Raw genomic sequence first — 18625 nt, forward strand, 5'->3', positions numbered from 1 at the left:
TACACACTCACTACTCGCTCGTGAATGCCTTGTGGATTAAATATCCCAAGAGTGTACGCCTTGCGTGTTTTCTTTTCTTTTCGATTAAGTTTACGTTTGTGTGTTAATATTCTTTGAAACATTTTCATGGTTTCTTTTTCGACGTGTGTTTTTCAGGGTAGGGCCGGAAGTTCGTCTGCAACCTTTTACCGCCCAATTATGTTGTACCGTTGTACGGTAGTGTACGAGTTTTATGTGTAGACAAACAAAGTATGATCTGAATAAGCATTTAGATACGAATTCATGGACGTTTACAGCATACGTATTCATTATGTATCAATCTTGATATTGTTTATCTGTTCCTTTTACCACAGCTTTTACTTCCTATTCAGACGTATAACTTTTATTTAGTTTGGGATAAGATAAATGTATGTATTTATGTATTGTATATTTTGTGTAAATATATATTATAAATTATAATATTTTATTGGACTAAATCTTTTGTAGCTTTTTAGCACCGCCTACTCAAATTCTCTGTTTTGCTCAAAATTATCTCGCCCGTTTTCACCTTCAATCCCTAATTTTTAAGTGACCCCTATGGTAATACTTAACAGGAATTTTGTTTTCATAGGGGTCATTTAAAAAAGGATTGATGGTGAAAACGGGCATTAATGTTATTAACAAAACTTAAGGCAACTCACCCACGCATCGTGTCTTCCTCAGGTCAACGGTGCTCACGGCTGCATCCTTGCCGTCGTAGTAGACGAGCACTCGACGGATCAGCATCACCCACGCACCCTTCCACTCCCCCGTAACCCCCTCCTGCCGGCGAAAACACTTCATTTAACACTTCACAGGAATACGGCGTAAAGTAGCTCATTATACGATATTTAGTGAAACATCGCAAGACGCTTTAGCCACTAGAAACTACTACCAGCGAAAATCTCTTTTTGCCAGCGGCTTCGCCAGCTTGAATTTATTTCGTTATGTCATAGTAAATTTTTTAGTTAAATATACAGTGTGTCCGGGTTTGTAGTGATCAAACTTTAAGGGCGTAATCTATGGACAATTTTATCGATGAAAATACTTCAAATTTGGGGCTTGACCCATTTCTCGCAAAATTACGAGGATTTAAGTTTTAAATTTTTAGTTTTCACCTCTTCCTTCAAAAACATGTGAAAGCGTGGGTAGCTTAATACTAATAAGAAAAAAATTTATATCATGCGATAGCCAATAAAATTATTCATTAGCAGAAGTAGAAAACAGATACAAGTTTCATACATTTTAAGGGAGTAAGAATGGATTCAATTAGAAAAAAACATGACTTTTTTCACTTCTTTTTCAGTTATTTTCCAACACAAGAAAAACCAGGTCGTTAAGGTATGTTTTATTTGCATTGTATAATTAGTATTTTAGCTATTCTACAAAACGAACGTTGGGGCAGGAAAGTTCTCGAGTGGCGACCACGGGCTGGAAAACGTAGCGTGGGCAGGCCTCCTACTAGGTGGACCGACGATCTGGTAAAGGTCGCGGGAAGAGCCTGGATGCGGGCAGCGCAGGACCGTTCATTGTGGAAAACCTTGGGGGAGGCCTTTGTCCAGCAGTGGAAGTCATTTGGCTGAAACGAACGAACAAATCGAATGTAAATTTATTAGTCTACGTTTATTAGTTTCGACGTAATTGTTGAACAAATATACCCTCTTCCCAGCGGTTTCCATAGCGCACGCGACATGCGAAAATGCACTGCCTGAAAGAATCACACAACCTATTCCGATTACTATGGAAACCACTGGGAAGGGGTATCTTTGTTCAACAATTACGTCGAAACTAATAGACGTAGACTAATAAATTTACGTTCGTTTTGTAGAATAGCTCAAATACTAATAATACAATGCAAATAAAACACACCTTAACGACCCGGTTTTTCTTGTGTTGGAAAATAACTGAAAAAGAAGTGAAAAAAGTCATGTTTTTTTCTAATGAAATCCATTCTTACTCCCTTAAAATGTATCAAATGTATGAAACTTGTATCTGTTTTCTACTTTTGCTAATAGATAATTTTATTGGCTATCGCATGATATAAAATATTTGCTTATTAATGTTAAGCTACCCACGCTTTCACTTGTTTTTGAAGGAAGAGGTGAAAACTGAAAATTAAAAACTTAAATCCTTGTAATTTTGCGATAAATGGGTCAAGCCCCAAATTTGAAGTATTTTTATCGATAAAATTGTCCCTAGATTTAGCCCATAAAGTTTGATCACTACATGCCCGGACACACTGTATAACCTATATGATACTCACAAATAATAGTAACATAATTAACAAAATAAATTCAGAGATTACGCCTACAAACGCACAAACTTTACCTCTGTTTATTAGTGTAGAATACTAAGCTCCTCAGCTAGCTTTCGAAATAGCGGTGCTTGAAGTTGAGTATTCTACATACAGATTATTATCTAAGAAACTAATTAGAAGGTTTGTTCCAGGCCACTTACAGGCGAAGCTTACTTTAAGTGTTGAAAAGGTGTGCCTTGTGTGAAAGGTTGAAAAGATATGTCGTCCAAACTACGTATACAAAACTGGCCTTTACAGCCATGTAATGAAAACGGGATAAATTTTTTGACGAATCTTTAAGCAACTAATATTGTCGTATGCGGCGCCTTCCGTCAATCCGTCGTCGCCATGAACACTTCGTTGAAGGCTGCTTCAGAAAAAGGGCTACTTTAGTAAAAGGGCAACTACTGACTTTGTTGCGGCGCTTCTTCTCAGCACTTGTCCAATGTTTGTCTTGGAGCGCTGGTAGGGCAATAACATTATGATATGTAAAGGCCCCTTATGTGTAGAGAAAAAGTTTTTAAGTTTTTTTAAGTCTTATATTTTATTTTGTTTTAATATTTGACTATCTGTAAGCATTATTTAATAGTCCATGCATTAATAAAGGAATTTTGACATTGACTTTCGACTTTACGTGAAACATCGCGACCAGGTAAATTACGTTACAATTCTATGAAATTCTCTCACTTGCTTTGGAGATTGAGTCAGTGCTTCATCGTTAAGTTAAGTTGATCGTATTCCACGGACAGCTTGTGAAATTCTACGAACTAATTAGCGAGTAAGACCAGGCCATTAAGACACTTGAAATGATATAGACTTAAGCCGAGTTGCCTTACACCATCTTACTTTAACTTTAACAAACGTAAAAAATCTGTCAAACTCCATACAACACCGGATAAAGTTATAGTTACGGTAAAAGTTAGGTGGTGCAGTTGCACCACCTAAGTCTTCGGCCTAAGACTATTTTGGTGCTTACCTATTTAATTAGCTTTTTTGGGAATTTTTAATTAATATTTAAGTGAAGTGTTAAAAAAGCGTGCCTTTGTTTAATCTAAGACTTAATAGCATCTCGGTGCAGGTCGTTTTATAGTGGGATCTTATACTAAAAGGACAATCCAAAATATGTATGATATAATTATGCTGTTAAAAAACGCCCGTCAGCTCATCTGAAAGAGCTCATTGTAGTTTTGGCAAAAATGGAGTTTACTAGTTTCTGCTGACATCATTATCACGGCATATCTGTTGTGCTATGTGACACTATACAAAACTGGCTTTTACAGCCATGTAATGGTGACATGTAATGGTAAAACTCGGCATCCTGCTCACTCAAGAGCAGGGTGAGCAGGATGACCAGCGTGCCGCGCGAGCCCGTTTGCCCAGTGTGGACGCACCATTATGAAAACGGGATATCTATACTTATAATAAATCTGTAGAGTTCAATGAAGAANCCAAGTAACATCTGCCGATCTATGTTTTTCTCAAAATAAAAGGGTAACATGTTTTGGCTAACATGGCATCCTTAAATTCACTCACACAATAGACAAACGCCAAAATTTTGCGTCACAGTTTTGTTGTAGCGCGAGTTCCGTCCGCCTTTTTTTATAGGTCCATGAGGTAGGTACTGTAAGAGTCAAACCTGCCAACATAACAGTGCAAGAAACAGTGCTGCTAACATTTAAATAAATATGACGTTTGCTAACGAATAAGGTTTTGCTTGTTTATTTTTCTATCCCATCAGTGCAATGCAATGATGACATTGACCAATTGACAATAGTTTTTTTTTTAATTTAATAGAAATAATAATGACAGGTTGAACCAACAAGAAGGTTTTACGGCCGAATACTGAAACGCCATTCAAATATTTGACGGCTTCTCAAATAGTTAAGCAGCTCCTAAACTTACTTTTCGCATACTCAAAACAATATCTGAGCAGTTCTCAATTTTTAAGCACCTCTCAAAATAAGTTGCACTCAAACGCCACTCGAATGAATTTTCGCATACTGAAACGCCATTCAACGCTAAGCATTACTCAAACAACTGTCAAATCGTCTTGAGCAGCCGTTAAATTTGAGAGTGCTTGCGCGGTATCTTAAATCCTATTCTTATACCTAAATAGACCTAAAGAGTGGTAAATAATGTCTGTGTCATCGTTATCATTTCTTTCGAGGCTCGAGGAAATACCTAGATCTAATCGCAGGAACGCAATAAGGCTGAACACTATTGAAAAATATTATTATAATGACATGCAATTCTGAGCGAGGTTCCGCGTCTCAAAAGAAACGGTGTTGTTTCTGGATTCATAATTTGGAAGCTCTTTGAAACCCCTCCAAACGCCATACAACCAGTGGACCAAATACTTATTATAACCCATTGAAGTAATATTACTGTACATTATAACTCAATGTTATAACCCTACGGTTCTACGCAACGGGAAGTTATGAACGTGTGTACTAGGTGATATCTTCCACATCGAACAGCCAACTGTGCATCGTATAGTGCACAAAGTATCAACCAAAATAGCTGCTATGAAATCGCTTTACATAAACATGCCTATTTCTGAGGAATATGGGGACATCGCATATGGGTTTAAGCTATAGCAGCTTTTCCAAGAGTTGTTGATTTGTCAATTTGATGCTCTGTCAACAATGATAAATGTCAATTGTGGTTACGTTTCGGTCCACGATCGCCACTTAATAGATTTCAACAATAAAAAGTTTCACCTTTAAAATTATTTTTTTAATTAAATAAAAATGCAAGCATTAATTTTTTTATATAATAAAACGAGAATTATGTATAATAGAAACTAAAAATAAACTGTTCTATGTTAAGTTGATTGAGTATATTTCCATAAAAGACAATACATAACCAAACGATGCTGCGTGTAATGGATAAAAAACGTAAAGTCATCATTTGTGTAAATGAAAACATACTTTTTTTGGTAAATGTTGCCATTATGTAAACATTTGAGAGCTGCTTAGCTGATCACGGCTTCAAATCCGTTGAGTGGTGTTTGAGAATACCATTTAAAATTGAAGGATACTTAAATTTAGGAGCCCGTCAGCTGAGTGAAGGATTTGAGTAGTGTTTCAGTATTCGGCCGTTAGTCTTTTAGTTTATCAATCATAATAATCTTCTTGACAAGATAAATCGTCAAACAACTTTGATCTGAATAATTTTGGACTTTAGTGACGAACAGTTAAAGATTATTTTCTCTAACTCGAGATTATTCTGTAATATAGTTTCAAAAGGTAATATGTGCTCGCGATTCGTTGAAGGAATCAATTTGAAAACTGACGAACCTATTCATTCCGTGACTGTACATTAAATTAATAAATAGTCTTGGCCATGGTACACAACATAATCCAAATTCCAAAATAAGCATCAGAGGGAACGAGCTTCCCTCTCATGGAGTAATCCTATATGAAATCCAATGGCAAAAATTGGTCAAGAGTAAGTCGATCGGGTGAAATGAGTTATATGTTCACCTGTTTTCTCTTTCCACAAGTTCTGCAGAGCATTCACGCTCGGCCTGAGCGCCTTCCATGTGAGATGCGCGGGCTCCAATTGTTTCAACTTGATAACACTAGAAAAACACGTCAAATCTTATAAGATTCCATTCTTTTTATATGAACAGTTATAACTGTTCATATAAAAAGAATGGAATTTTGACCTAGAATATCTCAATCACTCACTACCAGTAATTCCCAGAAAGTTAAGAAGAATACGTGATAAGTATCGATACATACGACTGAATATAGTGTTTCCTTCTGGCTCTGTAGGTTTCTCTCAACGCCGCGCTGCTTCGTGTCCAGTTTACTCATTATTGCTTTAGAGGCTGAAACAATAATATTACTATGTTGCAAATTCAGTAAAAAGTTTTAATTTAGAATGAGCGACTCAACGGTGAAATCGAAAACGATGATTCAATTAAAATACATACATATTAATATACATAATTCTTTTTTTTCTTGTTACGTAACTTCTTTATCTAAAATGTGCTTCTAAAATGAAACAAACTGTGACCAAACCCTATACCAAAAACTACAAATAACAAATGTAAACACTTCGCACATACAACCCCAACAGCAATTTTATCATCTTTTGCTTTATTGTGTTGACACTTTTATTGATATCGAATTTAGGAGCCTCACAGCAGGTGTTCCTATAATTGCTATTGGGACATTATAAAGTTAAATACATAAATACAATGCTGAACAACAACAACAACAGAACAGTGCGCTGACAAGTCAAGTGCCACAAACGTGTGTACCCTTCAGTTGCATATGGAACAGTTTTTCTTCGTTCTTGAGCGCCAGCAGTTTCTGCTGCTCTACGAAGGAGCAATGCATCGCTCGCTGCTGATTCACCGTCAGTTGGCTGGCGTAGCGCTCCTCTTCCTATAACATGCTGGCGCTTTGGCATAACGTCGATGAAGAAAACCTCGGGAGTACCAAAAACTAAATTTTTCAGTAGACAAATAACCGTTTCCTGAATACTTTTTTATGAAACGTTTTCCCGGTTTTGTCTATTACAAACAACAGCATTAGTTATTAATGTATGTAACCAACATCTTAGTGCGCATACACTATTTCTAGAGGCCTTTGCGTCCACTCTACATCGGAATCCAATAGCTCGCTATTGGGGCGCTCGTGTTTATCCAGTGTGGTAATAACCACTAATTCTGTGTCAAATATGACTTACGAAGTAAAAATTCGACTTACGAGGTTTTAACTCGTCAACGACGATAAGATAAAGGGCTATCGTTTTTTAGGTAGTAGCACACTTAAAGGTATCAACACCGTATATTGAAAAATTATAAGTTTATATTTTACTGTCTGAGAAGTGCTCATGAATGCATGGAAATTGTTACTTACGTTCAACATCTCTTCGAGCTCTTTGGCCCTTTTTTCAGACGACTTGGATTTATCCAAGGAGTCTGTCAATTTTTCCTTGAGCTCTCTTATCTGTAAAACAAAATAGGGTTTAACAAACAACACACTATCATACAAATATAGGTACATTTGATCATGGCCCTAACCAGTGATTTTAAACATGGCTATCAAATACCAAATTAATAACCCAACTACTAATATACAAGCAGCTAAGGAGTTGGTGGACTCTCTGAACTCAAAATTTAGATTCCCTGTTGTGGTGTCACGGTGGTGTTGGGGGACTACAGATCACTTTGTATTTTTTGTTTATATGATTGCATTCTAAAGCGGATAGAGCTATGTCAGATGCTTATAGCGGTTCACTAGGTGACACCAGGCTTGTGAACGTGTGACCCCACTTAGGAAAAAGCACCCAATATGACAATTGACTCATGAACTGACCTTATTGTTGACGAGCTGTAGCGCCATGTCCTTGCGGTGCTGGTCATCCATGATGTGCCGGTTCTCCATGTGAAGCTTCTCTAGAGTCGCTCGCATGTTGCTTAACTCACGTTGCAGGCAGTGCATCTGGAACATGCAATGGAATGTATTTATTTAGAGCTGACTTTGAAAGAAACAAAAGTATGCCTATAAACGTCCTAGCGAAGTACACAGGCCTTACATTAACTGTAGGATAGATTAGGTCATACTTTATCATGCGGCTTACTGTCATTGGCGTATTAGTAGAAGGGTGACAGGTGGAATGATATTCCTAAATTCTGTATCGTTAAGTTAACATGTTCTCTTACTGTGTGTCTAGGATCTAGGTTATAGCCGCGCTGTTGTATTGTGGTCCTTGAGTGGACGCAGTAAGGTGCACATTGCACTCACCTCGCTGTCCAGGGAGGTGTTGAGGTCGGTTATCTCCTGGTAGGCGAGGCGCATCTGGCTGAGGCGCTGCATCATGCCCATGTTCTCGCGCCGTTGTATTGTGGTCCTTGAGTGGACGCAGTAAGGTGCACATTGCACTCACCTCGCTGTCCAGGGAGGTGTTGAGGTCGGTTATCTCCTGGTAGGCGAGGCGCATCTGGCTGAGGCGCTGCATCATGCCCATGTTCTCGCGCCCGGCGTCCAAGTTGTTGCCGCGCTGTTGGTCGCAGAAGGCTTGTTGCTCGCGGCATTGTTCCGCGATGTTGTTCGCCTCGGCTTCTAGTACTGCGTAGTCCTTGAATCAAGAGATTTATAATTAATTTTTACACGCACTTTATGTAGAAGCTAGGTTAAAGCTTTTGCCTTGAAACAACAAATGAGTAATAGAAATTTAACAAATAGTCACCTCTCTAATGTGTCGTATGTCGGTATCGCGTTGTCTTAAATTCTCAACGGCGCTGGTCCACATTGTCATCATTTGCTTCCTCTGGTCCATACCTTCCATCACCTAAACAAAATGACACAAAGTTAGATTCAAGTAACTAATTTCTGACGTAGCTCTTATCCTATCACATTTTTTTTTATCCACAACGAGGAAGCTCTTGGCCTGTATCTCATCTGATGGTGACGATCAGGCCAGATTAGGATTAGATTAGTGGTTACCTTGGAGTTATGAACCTAGTAGTACCATTACCATAGTAAAGATCACCAATGAACATTCAGTCTTTTGAGCAGAGCTTCAAATCAAATCAATTTATTTGTGAAAATTGCTTCAACTGCTTGTCTTGACTAAAGGAATATACCTGAATAGAGATCCTCTCGCATGCCCTTTCTTCAGCACTGAGGTTGGACACCAGTTGCGCAAGACGGTCGTGGATGCGATCATGTTCCAGCTTTAACTTCTGCCGCTTGGTCTCCAGAGCCTGGAAGAAAACAATTAATGTTCATAAAAGTTAATGATTCATCAAGTTGTAGTCAAGATCTATGAAACTGTTTAACCAATTAAACTCAACCACTGAAGGTATAGTGAAGTTAGTAGAAGAAATTAGAAGAATTCATGGCACTAAAAGGGGCACAATTGTACAATCAATTTAATAAGAAGTAAAAAAGTCACAGTATAACTGTTCTACCCCCAGTGTAAGTGGAAAAGTCCATAATTAGATATAGAAACCCAATTAGAAAAAAATAAGAGTTTGAGTTGTTCTCATACTAGTAATACGTACTTGTGAATTTTAGTGCTTTGTTTAATACAAACAAGTATCTTTGTAACTTTAAGAAAGAGTGGGGCCTCCTATCCCAGGTATTATACTTAAAAGGAGACCCCAGCCACTTGAAACAAAACATAATCTTTAAAGAGACTGAATTTTTTTCATTTATGTGTTGTGTCTTAGTTCATAGCAGTCTAAAAAAAGCCCGGTCGCCGAGCACGTAGAATTTCGTCCAATGAGCCCAAGCTACCCATCCTTATCGCTCGCGCGTAAATATGTTGCTGTACTTGCTACTGTATAGCTTGAAGTAAGGAACTGATCTTGCCTTAGCTTTAGACAGGTCCTGCTTGGTGAACTGCTCGATGGCGGAGATGTCGCCGGCGCTCCGCTCGAGCGCGGCCCGCCACTCTTGCAGCGCGCCTCGGTCACCGCACACTTCGCCCTTGAGAGAATCCGCCTTCTTTAGCAGACGGGCAATGTTCGCTAGAATAGATGCAGAAAAGAAAAATTTAGTCTTCTGAATGCTACCCTCGCAATATTCAAGGAAAAACTCATCTGATAATAAGAATAAGAATAAATTTATTACTGTATAAAAACTTAGCCTAAACACGTACAAGTTTGATTTCAATAAAATTAAGGTTAGTGTGCGAAAGTAATTAATGATACCTAAACTAAGCATTTATTGCCTGTATCTTAGTATAATATCATGATACCATGACATAGAGAATAATTACCAAATCTTGGTCAAAATTGATAATAAAGATAATTTTGTTTCATTAAAATTTCTAGTGTTACCGTATTTGGCAATTTGAAGTATCCACTTAACAAAAACATTAACACTAGACTAGAAGGAACATTATTTTTCTTAATTCCAATTAGACATTATTAAAAATAATGTAATCATTTGTGCTCATCTTCAAAACAAATTACATAGCAAAGAAAAATGTATACTTTGTAAGCGATCTATGCGCAGATTAATATCCTTGCTCTGCTTGGCACAGTCAATAACATCCCGGTCCAGGCGGTCTGCCTCGTTACAGGATAGCTGCCGAAGCTTCACCTCTTGTTCTAACTGCTGCTTATGTGCAAATAGAAGACGCTGGAACATAACATAAACAGCATAAAGATATTACTGGAAATTTTTTTGCCAACATTATCATTTTAACTAGGTGCTTAATTAATTATAATTGGATGGTAATTTTTAACATATTAATATACTTACCGTATTTTCTTGGTATTCCGTATGAACATGGTCCTTGTATTTTTTGAGATCATCACATTTCTGATTTTGAAGTATAAGCGCTTCTTTGAGACGTTGGATCTCATTTTGTCTAAATAAAATTAAAAGTTTTATTAATAGTCATAGTCATATATGTATGTTTATTGCATAGTGTTGATTAATGTATCTAAACTACACACTATGAAAATCTAGTTGAAACCCCTTAACATTTATAATTTATGAATTAAAGACTGAATTCTAAATAGACTACTTACCTTGATATCAATAAAGTTTCTAAGTTTTGATTATCAGGATTTGCCAATGGTATTCTTGTCCCTTGATTCCATCCCAACTCTTCCAAGAGTTGGGCCATATAACGAGGTACATTAGCTTGTTCACTCATTATTCTTGCACCATCAACCTGACATGCAATCTTTTGTCTAAATTTTAAACACAATAGCGTTTGATCAATAAAAACATAACAATTGAGCTCAATCACCAAACAAACAAATTCACCGCCATTTTTTCACAATAACAAATGCACAGAATAAAGAGTGAACAAATGACACACAGCTGTTTGACATATATAGTGCGGTACTAACCGTATCTTGAAAAAAACCGTACTTAGTGTATAATATGTATAGCTTAAATAGCCATTGTAAGAATTGACCCCTAAACTTAATTTTACAAAAAGTTACAAATATTTATGTACCTACCACATTATTGCTTTTAACATTGCGCCTAAGCATTGCACAGAAAATACAGAATAAATATTATATTCTTATATATTATTGATCCATTAAAAAAATGTTTTTTTCTTTGTTTTGGTATTTTTTTTGTTGAATATGGGCTTGAAAGAATAAGCTTTTTTTTCACATCCTCCCTTGAAAATATGATGCGCTTGCTTAAATGTTTATGCTGTAAAACATCTTGAAATCGCGCCAAAAATAAATGTACGCAGTCTTCCAAAAATAACTCATTTGCTTTAGTTTCGCGTTATCGTGTTAGAATGAGGTTGGCGTAGTTTAAAGTGAAAATTTTGTTATATTTTATTCAAAGACTAAATCATGAGTGCTGCTGCAGCTTCTTTACCATGCCCAATTTGTGTTAATTGTGGGGTTTTTGATTCTGTGCAGTCTCTAAGAGACCGGTTAATTTATGTGTCTACAAACAACATATTGTGCCCAGTGTGCCAAGAAGAAGTATCGGGGTTAGACAAACTTACCATCCATTTATTCAGTCATGTAAAAATTTTGGGCACAAAAGATTCTGAGAAAAAGAAAGATTTGACGTCAAAACCTAACTTAGCAACTCCAACAACAGCTTCGCTTCCGACAAAGTCATCGAAATCTAACGTTGCTAAAAATAAATCGTCATCAACTACAGCTGCTGCGCCAATTAAATACGTGAAGATATATCCAAAATTGCCTACTATATCCTTGAATACCGTTCCTGTGATAGATATAACTCGGGGGTCAAGTGAGGAATATGCGCAGCCTGTTTCTGTAGCGATTGTGAAGGCGGAAACATCAAACTCACAAACAAATACTATTTGTAATGTTTGTGGCTTACAATTTGTAGATGCTAACATATTAAAAATGCACAAGTGCCTAATTCATAACATAGATGAAACATGTAGTGATAATTTTACACGTTATCAATGTCACTTATGTCCGAAGAATTTTAAAATGAGAGGATCTTTAATGGTTCATCTAAGAGTTGCTCACTTTGGATTTTTATCTGGAAATTGTAACTCTACGGATAAGAATAAAGATAAATCAGCTGAAACTTCTGAAGATAAGTTTACCAATTTAGAGAGAAATGATAACAAACAATGGCAATGTGATGTATGCCGGAAATGTTTTACAACCAAATATTTCTTGAAGAAACATAAGCGTCTACACACAGGTTAAATAATTGGTGTTACTATTGGAGGTAAATTGTACTAACAGAAAATTAATAGTTTTAGATAGTTAAATAAGTTTATGGGACGCCAATTTTAGCGATAACTTATTAACTTGTATTTTTTATAGCTTTTTTGCTAATTTATTATTTCTGCAAAATGTTTTTATTCCAAATAAAGTTTATCTAAAAAGTGTCTAGTAGTGCTACTGTACCTACTATTCCATCTACTATCTACATACTTAGTTTTTTGAGTTATTTTAATAGGTTAGTAGGTATAAATCCTACGACACTGATTGTATTTTTTTTTATTTCAGGTGAAACACCTTACGCGTGTACGCAATGCAACAAAACGTTTACATTTCAACAATCTTATCATAAGCATCTTCTTTATCACAATGATGAAAAACCTCATACTTGCAACTACTGTGGACGCGCTTTTAAAGAATTATCCACCCTTCATAATCATCAACGTATACACACAGGCGAAAAGCCTTTCTCGTGTGAAACTTGTGGTAAGATATAAAAAATATGCAAAATAGAAAAAAATATTTGTGAAGTACCTACCTAGGTACTTATAGTTAGATGAATTTGAACATGAATATTTAAAAAAAATCAAGACTTTTTACACTTTCATCTTGACTCAGGCTTACAATCCACACCTTGTACCTACCATTTGATGATCGTTTTGAAAAAATATTTATTTTCAGGCAAATGTTTTCGTCAGAGAGTTTCATACCTAGTTCACAGACGTATACACACAGGAGTTATGCCATATAAATGTACTGCGTGTGAAAAAAGCTTTCGATACAAAGTAAGTCAATCTAGGTATATCATTTGACCCACAATCTCAAATTAATAACAATCCAACGAAATTAAAATAAACCATGGAACCACGATTCACCTATAAATTGATAATAATTAAACAATCGATTCATTCAAATTTCTTTGTTTACAGGTTTCACAAAGAACTCATAAATGTCAATCCAAACCCCCAGGGACAGTGGTACGGCAATCAGGAAATCTGGTAGAAAAATTAAAAAAGAAACATGGTAATGCAGAGATATCTAATAACGAAGTGCATGAACAACTTAACAAAGAAAATAATTATCCTGAAATTTCAGAAGCCAATGCTAAGTTAGTACTCACAGGAGCAAAACTATCTCTAGAGGACATGGAGTCTGAAAATTTCACTCTACTAGAAGAGCATTTTGAATATAGTTCTAATAAAGATTTGGCTACTAATACACCATGTTCATCTCAACCAGTTATGGAACCAAAAAATTTTGGAACGCTAGAAACGAATCTAGATCAATTAATTGATTCCATACCTACAATTGATAAAAATGTTCCATCGCCATCAGAAATACTCAAAAACTTGTGCTTGTCGAAAGAAGAAGAGTACCCAGATATACTCCAGGACTCAGCCAATGAAAAAACTTATGATCTTTTTGAAGTTCTTATGTAATTTTATTTTTATAAATAAATTTATGATGTATTTTCCTACTTAAACGATTTACCCACTACCAACAAACATTGGACCATTTTGGAACTATTTTGAAGAATTTGTATTTTTTAATAAAAACATATTTATTTATTTACATACACACATATTTACATATTATTTTTTTTATTGATATTTCGGTGATATTGGTGATATTTGATCCATTGACATCAGCGCCACCACATGCTGAATTGGCGACATAGACAATTTTTGAGCAGATTTACCGGTTTTCGACAGCTTTTCGCGTTTGTATGTGTGTAAAATGACACAAAGAAAAGGAAGGAGTTTTGAGCAAAACCAGCTGTTTTTGTTCTCTTCACAGTGCTTGAAAAATCAGTGAAAATCAGTATGGATCAAAATTGAATAGTGTCATTTCATCTTGAAACGGTGACATTTTGTGAACTGAATGTGGTTTCTTTGAAATTCAAGCAGTGTGCATAAATAATCGATTTGAATTTCTGTGAAACGTCACATACGATAAATGGACTGCGTTTTTAGCCATTTATTACGTCTCATTTGAGGTAGATGCAATGTGTGTAAATTAGGCCAACAGGCGAAGTTCCACACTGCATACCTTCTGCTGGCACTTCGCAATGTAAGTAAATCCATTTTGATTGTAGATAAAAGATACTAATATGCCCACACAACATTTTTTATTAAATTTATAGTTGTAACTCTGGATCGCTCTATTTGGTAGAAGGTCATGATGTAATAGTGGTTTTTATCCACTTCCCTCATGTTCGAAATATTTCCTGCGTTTTGGCTCAATAAAATAAAAGTAGGACAGCCTTTCAAAATATAAAAATATGTATAATTTTCCTTTATATTCCTTTGTCCTAAGGAGTTCTTTCTTTATGTGGGTACTTTCGTACAAGGTAGGTAGATGTTATTTATAATTATTATGAGGCTAGGCTTGTTTGAAGTTTAAATTACTTAAAATTAAACATTTACGTACATACTCTATCTAATTTTAAAAATCTTTTTAAAAAATATGAAAAAAAATTTAATTTTTTAATTAGCTCATGATAAATTATGACATTAGGGGCACATGATATTAGGGGCATCGAGTAAATTCACTGTTCCTGCGACAAGCTGTTCCATGTTCGGTGAATTCAACATAGACAAAGCAAAACATAAACTGTTACCAAGTGGCATGACTAAGATTTTAATTATGTTTATAAGTCATTGTAACAGGTTCTTTAAAGACATCAAATGAATTTCAACTGGTTTTTAAACATAGACAATTTTTGAGAAACTATTGCTCAAAAACATTACCTAATGAAATGATCAATCTGCAGCCTTTTTGGGAATTATTGCATTTACTGTGCTCCATTCCACAAAGTTCCCAGTTGGTTCTTTTTCTTAATGTTACATTTACAGTTACAGCAGGGTTAAGCCCAGCCCCCCTAGACAAAACGCACTTTTTGATCGAATCGAAAATCGAATCTGTCAAAATTCCATACAAAAAAGGGGCTTTTCGACCACTTTTCGACTGGTTTGCGATTATAATTTGCACTTTGTCTAGACCCGCAGGTGCTTTGACATAATCATTATTCACACACACCACAAAACATCTACTGCTGGACATAAGCCTCTCCCAAATGCTAAATCCATATTTTCTTGTGATGTAAAAATAATTGTGAAAATTAAGTACTTTGAATATTGCTTCCCAGAAAAGGTGTGTTGGACAAGTGAAAGTGCAATCCACCTGTTTCAAGTGTGTAAAGCAGGGTTTTAGTTATTTATACACTAGCTTTCCGCCCGCGGCTTCGCCCGCGTGGAATTTTGTCAGTCACAGAAAAACTTTATCGCGCGCGTCCCTGTTTCAAAAACCGGGATAAAAACTATCCTATGTTCTTTCCCGGGACTCAAACTATCTCTATGCCAAATTTCATCAAAATCGGTTGCGAGGTTTAAGCGGGAAAGCGTAACAGACAGACAGACAGACAGAGTTACTTTCGCATTTATAATATTAGTTGGGATTATTTTATTTTGTACCAGAAGTTATCAAACCATTTATTAGTACCTAAAATTCTTCCTACCTCCAGTAAAACAAGGCCTGCACTATAAATCAATAATACTTTAGGAAATAAAACTAGAAGTTACATTAAACAAAGTAAAGTTTAATAATTGCAATATCCTAAATATACACAGAAAACTTACTGTTGCATTCTTGACTGAAAAAATATGCTAATGAATTTTATTGGAATCAATATAAATAAATATTATGTAATCAATCGACATTATTTTATGATCAATTGTAATTTGCATGCTAACTGACATTAGCTAAATAGGAATGCACTTTTAATAAAATACCAACACCACTTATGTATTTACCCTATTTTTTTAGCAAATAAATAATTTGAATTTGTTAGTGGGCTCGAGTGTGCCCAGTATGGACTATCAACATCAAACTGCTATTTATTTCCTTTTGATCTTTTTTGTGACTCTATTGAGAATCTTTCCTTTGGGACTACCAACTCAGTGTTCACTGGTTAGCTTTTATTGGTGGTCAAGATATTATACAAATCTGACTACACAGGAGTTGCAGTGGAGAGAGAGGTGAGAAATAGAGAGGCAGGAACACTCACGTGGCTGGTATGGGGCCGCTTTGCACACGAAAAACAGGTTGATTCCGCACTGAAGAAAACTTCCTGGTGTTCCTGGATAGGATAGGTTTTTTTATATATCTGGCTCTTACCGAAATCGCGCCCCTAGGAATCTGGACATATGCGAAAACCTTGGTGGCACAAGGCAGAACATGAGCCACGCTAACTTACCATTTAAACATATCTGCTCTATTCTGTTTTGCTGATAAAGATACCTCGTTCAAGTTCACCTTAATATGGACAATCATGGAGAATCCATACAAATCCATGGTCACAACATGCAAAAATAACTATCACATTTACGCTGTTGAACACCTTTTCCAAGAAAAACAAGGTGACCTTAAAGACCAAGCTGACCAAGACTAGACGAGACCTATTTACCGAGAGTCTGTGGACTGATCTATTTACGCAGTCGTTGAATGGAGTGTGTAAATGGTGGTTAATATACTTGACGCATCAAAACGTTTACTCAAGGAGTTCCTCAAATCACGGCCGACTACTTAACTACTCCCAGCTGGTACAGTACAGGTATTCCACGAACACCTACGTGTCGCTTCTTTCATGCTATTTTCTCATGTATTCATTTGATAAATGATAGGCATTAAAAAGAGGTCCATTTCTATGCTGAAAAATATCAATCTCAGCGTAGAGAGAAGTCGCACCCATGGTCTGTCCGTATCAAGCCTACTCGGTTGGGTGCTACGAACCTAGGTTAGAAGTCGCCCATTATCAATTTTGCTTAGCACTTAGTCTTGGTACTCGTGGTCTTAACTCAAGAATCTAGTACTCGTCGTCTGCACTTTTGGCCGTTGTGGATCAAATGGTTTCTCAGAGCTCTCAAAATTTTACTAACTTCGAGCTTCGAGAGAAATTCCTTAGAGAGCGATAGATTCCGGTCCGGGGTAGTACCTATATGTTTTGCGCATACCCACTGGCCCATAAAGACGGGCAGTGGGTTATGTGGGACTCTCCCCACCAGATCCTGCTCACTAAAAGATGAAAAGCCTACCAACTGAAACTCAATGGTGTCCACCGGACCTCAATAAAACGGAGCCTCGAGTTATTGTCCTAACTTGGACAGTCGTCCGCAGCTCCGTGTCAGGTATTATGGCTGCCTCTTAAATGAGCCACTCCGGTTTCGAGGTGAGTCCCCCAACTCCCAATCCCCTCCTCCAGTTGTTTTTATAGAGGTTTTCCACTCACGGCACAGTTAGAACAAACAGGACCTATCCGGTAAAGTTACGGTCTGCACTATCCGTCTCTAAGCTGCTCAGTCAGCTGTGCTGATCAGAGATTCAGAGAAGTACTGATAGAGGCCCTCCATGAATGGGCAAATGCCACGCCAGACCCAAGTGCCCCAACCTGTGGGGTTTTTTTAAAGATGCGGGCAAATGTCTTGGTTCGTGGCTCGTTGCTCACGTTTCGGTTTTTGTCCACGACTCCACGTCGATAAACCAATACCCCCATGACTGGGGGGTGTTCCCCTATCCGCTTACTTAGTCGAATTTTTTAGGAGAAACAGCAAGCCTGTATACCAGTCTTTCCCAAAGAGGGCGATAACGCCCCCTTGTGGGCGCTGCAGGCTTAAAGGGGGGCGGTAAGAGACCCAGAAAAAAAATCGGGACTTGTGTAGAGGCTTGGGAGGCGTCATCTACTAGGAGGACTCTTAGACACCGACTGAGCTCGACTCTTGTCTACAAAAAAGGGGGGCGCTAAAAATAATTTATTCTCAAAGTGGGCAGTAGACTAAATAAGTTTGGGAACCGCTGCTGTATACAATGTGTTTGTTATACTCAAGTTGTTTCAGCCATGATAATTATGACGTAAAAGAACGCTACGTAGAAGATATAAGCATCTACCTACCCGCGCGTCGCCTTTAATTTTTGTCTAGAACTTGATTACTAACTGACTGACTAAAAATATTTACTGACAGTTTTGTGTCAATTACATCGCCGTGATTTTCTGTAGTATAGCTGTGACAAAATTTAATCCTCTCTCGTGGACCAAACTGCTAGAGGCTTATTATTTCAACATATATTTCATAGGTGACAAAAGCGGCCTGTGATCT

At 36.9% G+C, this 18625-nt stretch overlaps 3 protein-coding genes across 10 annotated transcripts in view; 2 read left to right on the top strand and 1 right to left on the bottom strand.

The window, feature by feature from the left end:
* Positions 1–5774: 5774 nt before the first annotated feature.
* On the bottom strand, positions 5775–11099 carry LOC114355726 (Coiled-coil domain containing protein 39). Of its 2 annotated transcripts, XM_028308719.1 has the most exons (12): positions 10818–11099; positions 10546–10654; positions 10275–10422; positions 9649–9806; positions 8919–9038; positions 8522–8623; positions 8219–8410; positions 7648–7773; positions 7189–7278; positions 6585–6711; positions 6061–6149; positions 5775–5897 (listed from the first exon to the last, which is right to left on the bottom strand). In XM_028308719.1, the coding sequence occupies exons 1-12, from the start codon at positions 10943–10945 to the stop codon at positions 5796–5798; spliced, it is 1491 nt and encodes a 496-aa protein (XP_028164520.1). In that variant the 5' UTR covers positions 10946–11099; the 3' UTR covers positions 5775–5795. The 2 variants fall into 2 exon arrangements, 1 of the variants encoding a protein (XP_028164520.1); XR_003656135.1 differs by lacking the exon at positions 6585–6711 and having other exon boundaries at positions 5806–5897.
* Positions 11100–11429: 330 nt separating this feature from the next.
* LOC114355725 (zinc finger protein 2) lies at positions 11430–13974 on the top strand. Its single transcript, XM_028308717.1, has 4 exons — positions 11430–12450; positions 12762–12959; positions 13155–13258; positions 13403–13974. The coding sequence occupies exons 1-4, from the start codon at positions 11610–11612 to the stop codon at positions 13910–13912; spliced, it is 1653 nt and encodes a 550-aa protein (XP_028164518.1). The 5' UTR covers positions 11430–11609; the 3' UTR covers positions 13913–13974.
* Positions 13975–14210: 236 nt separating this feature from the next.
* ctrip (E3 ubiquitin-protein ligase ctrip) overlaps positions 14211–18625 on the top strand; it is a 54071-nt gene continuing 49656 nt past the window's right edge. For 6 of the 7 annotated variants that reach the window (XM_028308703.1, XM_028308706.1, XM_028308711.1 and 3 more), the window contains exon 1: positions 14211–14543. The gene's annotated coding sequence lies outside the window, so the exon portion shown is untranslated. The remainder of the gene's footprint in view (positions 14544–18625) is intronic. The other variant, XM_028308714.1, reaches the window with a different exon arrangement.

Source organism: Ostrinia furnacalis, unplaced genomic scaffold (genome assembly GCF_004193835.3).
Source record: "Ostrinia furnacalis isolate ACB-3 unplaced genomic scaffold, ASM419383v2 OfSCF2491, whole genome shotgun sequence".
Lineage (NCBI taxonomy): Eukaryota > Metazoa > Arthropoda > Insecta > Lepidoptera > Crambidae > Ostrinia > Ostrinia furnacalis.

Bases quoted from the DNA above. Each gene is read 5' to 3' on its own strand.
- LOC114355726 (XM_028308719.1), bottom strand. From the start codon at position 10,945: ATGAGTGAACAAGCTAATGTACCTCGTTATATGGCCCAACTCTTGGAA. The intron at 9,807-10,274 runs GTATACATTTTT...CATCTATTCTAG, and splicing joins GCGCATAGATCGCTTACAAA to CGAACATTGCCCGTCTGCTA. The intron at 6,150-6,584 runs GTACACACGTTT...TTATTGTTTCAG, and splicing joins GTTCCATATGCAACTGAAGG to CCTCTAAAGCAATAATGAGT.
- LOC114355725 (XM_028308717.1), top strand. From the start codon at position 11,610: ATGAGTGCTGCTGCAGCTTCTTTACCATGCCCAATTTGTGTTAATTGT. The intron at 12,960-13,154 runs GTAAGATATAAA...ATTTATTTTCAG, and splicing joins TTTCTCGTGTGAAACTTGTG to GCAAATGTTTTCGTCAGAGA. The intron at 13,259-13,402 runs GTAAGTCAATCT...CTTTGTTTACAG, and splicing joins AAAAAAGCTTTCGATACAAA to GTTTCACAAAGAACTCATAA.